At 39.7% G+C, this 9,125-nt stretch overlaps 1 protein-coding gene across 5 annotated transcripts in view; it reads left to right on the top strand.

Moving 5' to 3' along the window:
* Positions 1-5,555, top strand: part of LOC103132405 (scm-like with four MBT domains protein 2) — a 10,350-nt gene extending 4,795 nt beyond the window's left edge. For all 5 annotated transcript variants that reach the window (XM_007544212.2, XM_007544209.2, XM_016667372.1 and 2 more), the window contains 4 exons: positions 565-693; positions 1,493-1,581; positions 2,942-3,182; positions 4,892-5,555. In XM_007544212.2, the coding sequence (XP_007544274.2) occupies positions 636-693; positions 1,493-1,581; positions 2,942-3,182; positions 4,892-5,013 (510 nt within the window). In that variant the 5' untranslated portion in view covers positions 565-635 and the 3' untranslated portion in view covers positions 5,014-5,555. The remainder of the gene's footprint in view (positions 1-564; positions 694-1,492; positions 1,582-2,941; positions 3,183-4,891) is intronic.
* Positions 5,556-9,125: the final 3,570 nt, after the last annotated feature.

Here is a 9,125-nt window from a genome sequence, read left to right as displayed (position 1 = left end):
TGCAGACGCTGCAGATGCTGCAGACGCTGCAGATGCTGCAGACGCTGCAGATGCTGCAATTACAGGCTGATAAATAACTGCAGAGTTTAGACAAACTTCCTCTTTAATGTCTGCAGGATTTTTGCTTTGCATCTTTTTGATTTTATTCTAAACAAACTGGAAATTCTCCTTTTATTCCTGCTGAGTGCTTTTAGTCAACCTTTTGTCATTTTATTTATTTTCCATTTGCTGTTTCGCTCCTGATTTGTCCGACTGAACAGATTAATCATGTTGGACCGACGCTGTGAAGCTGTTGGTGTTTCATGTGTTGCTCTGGTTGTGAAATAATTAATAAACGATCAATGTAGATGTATTAGATTTATCTGAATGCTTTTTTTCCATCTGTATCCATACAAGAAATACAAGATACAAACATTCATACAAAAAGTAAGAAAATTAAAACAATTAAAATCTGTAGAAGTCAGAAAAAGGTTTTTTAAGAGGTTTATATCAAAATGCTAATTTGGTAAAAAATTGTTTGTAGTATCTGTGGAAGAACCTGTCGTCTGAACTTTTGTCCTGCAGGTCTGATCGGGACGTGAAGCAATGCTCTGAGGCAGGACTGAAGCACAGAGTTCAAAGGTCGAAGCGGCAGGATGCAGACAGGCGCTCAGGATCAGCCGACCAATGGGAAGGAGGAACAGGTGACCACAGGTGAGATGAGTAACTGCAGGAGGCCAGGACCGTTTTTCTGTCTGCAATCAGCGACGGCTTCACTTCAGCTGGATTTTATTCATCAGGAGCCATTTTCAACAGTTTCTGAACAAATCTGAAAAGTGTGGCATGCATCTGCATTTACCCAAACTGAGTCAGAACTCTGCAGCCGCTCTGACCGCCTGCAGACTGTCCCAACGCTTCCCACAGAATTTACTTGATGGTAGAAAGTGTTGAAATTCAGAGGTTTCCTGAACGCCTCACCACCTGCCGCCGTTACACAACACTAAACTGAGCATGGCAGACACCAACATTTAATTAATAATCAACTTTTATGCACCAAAGAAAAGTCATCCTGATGCAGGCGGCAAACTCCAAAAACAAATATTCAGAAATAAAAGTTTTTGTTTTTCCTCTTGGCTCAGTGTTTTATCAGCTCGACTTTTCTAACAAACCAACAGAAAACCTGCAGCGGCTGGAAATTACTACCAGAATGTTAACGAAACTATTTAAATATTCCTCAGGCTGTGACAAAAACAACATAGATCATAATTATAAAGGAAGGAAAATATTTTTTAATTGTGGTTAAATTCAGTTTGCAGCAGCAGAAACACGATTCAATGTTTTTTCTCTCATTTGTGGCTCAGTGGTTGGAAGAGAAAAAATGAAAGAAAATGTTTTAATCTCTGAAACTTGTTTTTAAAGGTTTAGAAACTCCTGAATATTTGCTTCATGTGATGTTAAGTAAAGGAATAATCTGTGTTATCGCTGAGCTGCGGTGTGTTCGTGTTGCGTTCAGGTGCCGAGTCCATGGAGGAAGAGTTCATGTGGGAGGAGTACCTGGAGGAGACGGGAGGCACCGCCGCCCCGCACACCATCTTCAGACATGTACGCCGCCGCCGCCGCGCTCTTTCTGCTTGACCCTGTGACCTTTAGCTGTTTGTAAACTCTTTTCCAAGTGAAGTTGCATTTAGTGACTTTCTCTGATCAACACAGTCCCGTTCTTCACCTCTGTTAGATTTCTAAGTGGTGATTATTAGTTTTTTTAAATAGTTTAAAAAGATAAAACTGTTTTTTACACTTTAGCACAAAAATTATTCATAAAATGTTAAATAGAATCTGTTATTGCATTTCTATGATCTGGCTCCACACCAACATCCAATAATTCCTGCAAAACAAACATTTAGTTTGAGTAGAAATGCAGTGAAATTGGTGTCACTGCGTTTCCATAGCAACCACCAGACTCCAGCTGGTTTCGTGGTCTGGATTTTAAAAGGTGTGTTGGTGTTTCAGCAGTGGAGGAGACGCAGTCGGTCCTGATGCTGAGTAAGCTGCGTGGTGATTGGCTCTCTGTGGGCGAGGGGGCGGGGCTAAACGAGTTTCTGGGAATCTCAGTGAAGAGCTGCCCTCGTTCTTCTCTCTGCTTGAAACAATGATGACTCCTGGGCACACACACACACACACACACACACACACAGACACACTCACACTCTGGCCGTAACCCCGGCAGACTGCGAGCGGCTGGTTGTCGGCGCTGCAGCAGGAAGTCGCCTGTATTGTTTATTTCTGAGATGTTTGTTTCATTCAGGCTGAACTTCCTGTTGGCTGCCGATGGATTCGGTTTTCCTTTTTCTCTGGCCGACGGTTTTAAAACACAATCAAACTATTTTCAGTAGAATCTGTTTAACTCTCGTTCTTCCATTTTCAACTGACAAAACTCATGAATGAAAAATGATTGTGTTGTTAGTTTTGTTTTCTGTTTCTCTCATTTCACCAAATTTAATTTTAATATTTAATTTCTCAGGTTTCCAGAAATGTAAAAGTCCAGGTTAAGTCACAAAAAGTGATTTTTTTTAAAACAACTTTCTAAAGAAAATTGTTGAACTATTCCATCATTTCACTCTTATTTTACAAAAGTCATAATTCTTATTATTTTAATAACTGATTAAGTGTTTCAGCCCTAAACAATATGTGGATGTATTTCTGTCAGATATTAACACCAACTTTTCTGTTATAGTTTAATAATTTATCATAATTAATGCGTTATTCTGCGGTTTTCTCTAACGCAACATCTTATTTTTATTGAATGCCTAAAACACTTTAAGTAATAAATATCCACCAGTTTTGTGTTTTCCTGTTTAGCTGTAAATCAGCAGCAGTTTGTTTCAGGGACATTTTTAACCTTCTGTTAAAAGTGGAAGCTAATCGCAGTGTGTTGGCGACTTCCTCTCGCTGCTGCCCCCTGCAGGTGGAGGTCAGCCTGCAGAGCAGCTTCCAGCCTGGCATGAAGCTGGAGGTGGCCAGTAAGAGCAGCCCAGAGACCTACTGGGTGGCCACCATCATCACCACCTGCGGCCAGCTGCTGCTGCTGCGCTACAGCGGCTACGGTGACGACCGCAGGGCCGACTTCTGGTGCGACGTGATGACGGCCGAGCTGCACCCGGTGGGCTGGTGCGCCCAGAACCACAAGACGCTGACGCCTCCAGAAGGTAGGGCCACCCGCTGGCTCCTCACATAGTGGCTGCTGGTTTCTGATGAATAAGTCGACGTCATGGATGGACCCAGATCAGTCGGCGTGACGCCACCTGTCAGTTCTGCTAGCGTGTTGGTGATCTACTCGCCAATCGGCCGTCACTGTTTGTCCTGAAGTTGTCGCCCGTTATCTGGAGGAACCGAACCTCCGTCAGCATGGCCGGGGTTCGTCGTCGCTGACGCGCTGCGGTCAGAGAAATTCAGAGGAAAATAATAGGATGAAGGTCACAGCCGTTACCCGGAGCGTTTAGAGGACAGAACATGATTTATTACATTTCCAAAACCCAAACAGACTCTGGAATAATGCAGTAAATGGCTAAAGTTCTGCAGCCGACCTCATGTTCAGACCTCCACATGTTCCTCTGTATGAAGGTAGAAAACATCCCATCTTATGTCATTACAACCCTTATTGGTGGTCAAATCAAAGATCAGTAACTGAGGATAGCTAAGCTTGATTTTCTGTGTGTAGACTGGAATGGTAGCTATGACAGCATGAAAACATGCTGCAGATTTTTATGCTATTGTTTATTTTTAAGCATTTTGCTGAAGCCGGAATCATTGATGTGATTATTCACCAGTTTCTGCTCAGCGTTCACATCCAGTGAGACTTTGTTCTCCTCATTCCTCCTCTGGCTGAGAAAATGTTGGTTTTATCGTTGGTTTGACCCGATGCTGGAGAACTCATCGGCTCTGCCTCAGTGTCGGCCGATGGGCCAAACGTGACTCAGGAAAACGTCTGATAACGGATCGAGTTCCTCCACCACGACGCCGTCTGAGCTCAGACAGGAGCCGCTGGATCTCCATCAGTTCTGACAAGTTCTGCTTTCAGTTCAGCTGATGTAAGAGGTCAAAGGTCAACATATTAGGAGTTCATTAAACCCCCGACCAGGCTGCATGAAGGCAACAGCTATTGATTAATTAGAACATTAATTATCAGAACAATTGATAAAAAGCTAGTTTTTCAGGTCCGGTTGTTCAGCCAGCGGTTCTGGTTCTGGTTCTGGTTCTGGTCTCGGCTGAATTTGTTAAATAAATGGTCTGCCTGGTGATCGTGATCTAGTAATTATTTTAGTTATAAATCATATTATTGATTATTTTCACTTCACTGAATGTTTGAATCTGCAGCTAAAATCCATCAACATGACAGAAGCTGAACATCAATACAGAGCAAAGACCATTAATTATTGATTACCTGATTAGTAACTGGATGTCAAAGGTGACTAATAGGAGATTTTTTTACAAAATGTTAAAGTTGTGACTAGATGAGTTTTGATTTAAATGTAAAATGTTGATATTTTTGTCCAGTTCCAGTGATTGGCCTTTTCCAGGCTCAGTATTCCAGTTATCGATTAATCGATCAGTTTGATCTGGTTTGGCTGCGATTTTAACTCCTGGATGAAATCAGACCAACTTTTAAAACTGTAGAAACTTTTTAATCCGTTTAAAACAAACCTGAACATCGACTCTGATTTCCTGTTTCTACACAACGTAAAAAAATTATTATAAATTATTATTATTATTATGAAATTATTGTTTTTAAAATACCTCGTATTATAAATTTATCTTCTGGTGTGTGTGTGTGTGTGTGTGTGTGTGTGTGTGTGTGTGTGACAGCTTACACCTGTGTTAATCTGTTTCCGTCTCGTTTTGTTCTTTCACTTCTCAGAGAACTTTTACCTGAGAACAGGTAAGCTGCTCCAGCTGCATGCTTCCTCCTCCTCCTCTTCCTCACTGCTCTCCTCTTCCTGCATGCTCTGTAGGCGAGTGCTGAGCGAGTGTCTTAGCTGAGATAACACACACACACACACCCACACACACGCTGCTGTACAGCGGCGATAAAGCGAGGAGGTTCAGACAGAAACATGGAGCTCTGATAAAAAATAAAGTAAAAACAAACGGCTTCCTGTCTGAAGGTCATCAGTCCAACAGCTGGAGATCGTCCAATCAGATCGCTTGATTCCAGTTTGAGCTGAATTTTGCAGCTTCTCATTGGACCATTTAAAATGAGGATTTTAAAATATTAAGCAAGTATTAAGGTGAATTATTCTTTGCATTTCTTTTTGTGTTTTTGTTCTCAGCCATCTCTCATTTTTATACCCATAATGCATCAGTTTGGTCAGAGACGCAGACAGAACAGAAAACGTGACGTTTCTGTTCTCCAGACTCGCTGAAACATGGTTTTTATTTTGAAGCTGTTTGTTTCGCTTTGGGACTCAAACGGATCCAGAAGTCAAACAAAACATAAATGAATATTAATAACTCAGTAGAAATCACCGTAAAATGTTCTTCATGTGTCTAGAAATTCAGACTTTCATGTAAAATAACAAACATCTGTAAATAAAAAACTTGCAGATAATCAGAGACCTTAAACAAATGATTCTGTTTTACGACAAATTCCTTCATAATTAGTATTTAATGGCAGTAAAAAGAGCTGAGGAAAGTTTTCACCCCTTTCCAGATTTAATTTGGTTTTACATTTTTGTCTCACTTCAATTTTTCAAGTCAAAAAATTATTTTAGTATCAAAGAAAATCTGAGAAAACATTCAAAGCTGATAATTTAATTAAAAATAAAAATCTATCCAGGTGGGAGGAGGATCAAAAATAAATTATTTCTACTCAAGTAAAATTAAGAAATAGTTGTTCAAGACTAAAATAAAGTAACTGAATGCAGCGTGATGCATTCAGGGCACTGCGCAGCGTGATGCATTCAGGGCGCGGCGTGATGTGTTCAGGGAACGTTAGGAGGGAGAAGGTGGTCGGTCTGAACTTTTCTCTACAAACGCGCCTTGCTCTCCGGTCTAACTCGCTCACTCATTCATCAGAATCAGCCAATCAGGTTGAGGCGCCGCTGCAGCGTTAGACTCATCGCCTCGGCTCCCTCAGAAACTCAGACCCCTTTCATTTAGTAAAATATTTTCTGGAACAAGAACAGACATAAGTGCGTGTGTGTGTGTGTGTGTGTGTGTGTGTGTGTGTAGGACATAGTTTTCTAATGTTTCAGGCTCCATTTGGTCATGTGCTTTAGTAGCTGCTTGCAGAAAAACTCCTGACTGAGGATTTGCATAATGAATTCACCACATGGCTTCCTGCCTGCCAGAACTGTGTGTGTGTGTGTGTGTGTGTGTTTCTTTTCACTTCAGGCTAAACAAATTTAGCTAATTATTCATAAATTGTGTTGATCTGCTTCCTGTTCAGAGCGACGAACCAGGAAGTTGATTTGTGCCTGGAAACAACAGAGAAATTAATCTGTTTTTATTCACATTTAAGCAATAAATCATGTTTTGTGTCATAAAGAATTCAACATTTAGCTGCTGTTTGAGTTGATTTTATTTCCATAAACTTTGTGAAAACATTTCCTGTTTGTGAGGAAGAATCTTTGATTATCAAATTTCTGCATAAACACAGAAATTATTCCACATATGTCAAATATTGATTTTTTAATTTCATTCATTCAAACTTTATTATAAAATTATAATTATCTTAAAAACAAGAATGTGAAATAAGACTGAAATGATTAATTGCAATAAATGAATTATTGAAATAATTAACTAATGTTAACTGAGTGAACGGACCATTTGCTGAAATATTAAACCAAAACTACAAAATGCAAACATTTTTCATTAAAAAGGAAAACAACTTTGTCTGTTCATCTGTTCAGTCAGAACTCGACCAGACGCAGTTTTAGCTTCACCTGGTTCTGTAAAAAACATCCTACTAATCAACATTTGTATCCAGTTATTAATCAACTAATCAATAATTAAACCCCATTGTGACAATAACTAAACATTTTTTATCAGTTATCACAATAAATGATAAACGATGTGATAAATGCTCATCCTCAGCCTTAGAATGATTTCCATGATTGAAATTTATTGATGCAGTTATAAGAAATAACCAGATTACCCTCAGTGGGATGTGAAGAAGTTTCACTCACATCAGGATGATAGATGCTTGAAACTGAAAGTTTACCAACTTTGAGATTAACTCAGGTAATAATTCTCTGTCATAAAGCTGTAATATTTTATTCTCAGATTATCTTAGGTGGAAATGAAATGGGAGGTGAGCCGGTCCTGATGCAGCAGAACACTGTGAACTCCTCTGCTCTCATCCAGATGCTCTTCAAACCTCCTGCGCAACAAACACAACAGGAAACTGCAGATTTTCACACATTTCTGTGGATTTTCTGAACATTTTATTTAAAAACATGCAAAGTGTTTCAGAAGCAGATCTTCCATAGGTTGTGTGGAGGATGAGATGCTCAAGCTGCGGTTTGCACATCTTCACTGTGAGAATTGATCTGTTTATTTCAGATTAGACCATCTTTAATTTCAGCAGCTTTGCTGTGAGCAGATAATCTGGACAGGATCTGTAAAAATAGTTCTTCTATTTCTGAACGAGTCTCTGCAGGTGGAGAGAAAATAAAGTTCCTACTAACCAGCAGAACATTACCATCAGGAAAACCAGCTGCTTGTTAATCAACTTATTGATTCATTTAACTGAAATAATTTAGTTTAAAATCCTGATTTGAGTCGACGTCAAACTGGAACCAAACGAAGAAACTTCTCTGAATTTATCACCAATAAGCGTTAAATGTCAGAGTGTGAAAACACAACTGCTGCTTTTTAAAAGCCACAACTTCTCACTTGATGATTACATCACACACACACACACACACACACACACACACACACACACACACACACACACACAGCCACACAGCAGTTCCAGTAAATTTCACACGAACAAAAACAAAGTGAGAAAAAGACGGGAAGAGTCTGCAAACAGAAACGGTTACCCAAACCTGAAAATAAAGACACTTACGGGCCGGGCCTGTGGTTCTGGATCTGGTTCTGATCCTGGTTCTGATCCTGGTTCTGGTTCTGGTTCTGATCCTGGTTCTGGATCTGGTTCTGATCCTGGTTCTGAATCTGGTTCTGATTCTGGATCTGGTTCTGATCCTGGTTCTGGATCTGTTTCTGATCCTGGTTCTGGTTCTGGATCTGGTTCTGATCCTGGCTCTGGATCTGGTTCTGATCCTGGTTCTGATCCGGAACAGTCTGGTTCTTCTCTTTGGTTGTGGACAAAGTTGTCAGGACAGGAAGTAAATAGATTCTGTTCATTACGGATCCGGTTTGGATCGATCCGATTGGGTTTTTCCTGGTTCTGTATGTAGAACCGAAAACAGGACCTTTTATTTTGGTAGGAATTAAAACTCCTGATGATCCGCCGGTACTAAAGAGGATTCAAGTCATATAACTTTTAAAATCATAAGATTAAAAAATAAAAATGTAAATAAATGATGACAATTAATAAAATTATGAATTTCTAAAGGTGTTGTTTAAAACAAACAAATATTTTTGCTTTTTTATTCTGGACAGATTAAAAAATCAGCCATAAACTCAACGAATCAGAATCAGTTTTATTGGCCCATTTTGTTTTCACAAATAAGGAATTTGGTTCAGTTTCACTTTACAAACATCCCAAACATGAAGTCTAAAATTTAACAGTAAATTGTTTTCATGTTCAACTGTCGGTGGCAAATGTTTGTTCTTTGGGAATGTTTCTGAGTTTCTGAGTAAAACATTTCCTCTCAGATTATCAGATCGTTTTCTGAGGAAAAAATAATCTGTAAAACATTTTGGTTGCGTGACGCAGAACGGCCGCGTTTAATAACATCCAGTAAGAGACGGAGAGCAGGAAGCAAATATCAGGAAGCAGAACGGAGGCGGCTTGGCTCCCGATGAAAGACGGCCGCAGGAAAGCTGCAGGAAACCTGCAGAAAAAAATCTAAAAACATTCAGGAAACATGCAGGAAAAATCTAAAAACATTCAGGAAACCTGCAGATAAAAATCTAAAAACATTCAGGAAACATGCAGGAAAAATCTAAAAACATTCAGG

This window comes from Poecilia formosa, unplaced genomic scaffold (genome assembly GCF_000485575.1).
Source record: "Poecilia formosa unplaced genomic scaffold, Poecilia_formosa-5.1.2 Scaffold1036, whole genome shotgun sequence".
NCBI lineage: Eukaryota > Metazoa > Chordata > Actinopteri > Cyprinodontiformes > Poeciliidae > Poecilia > Poecilia formosa.
This window is presented reverse-complemented; position numbering and strand designations above follow the sequence as displayed.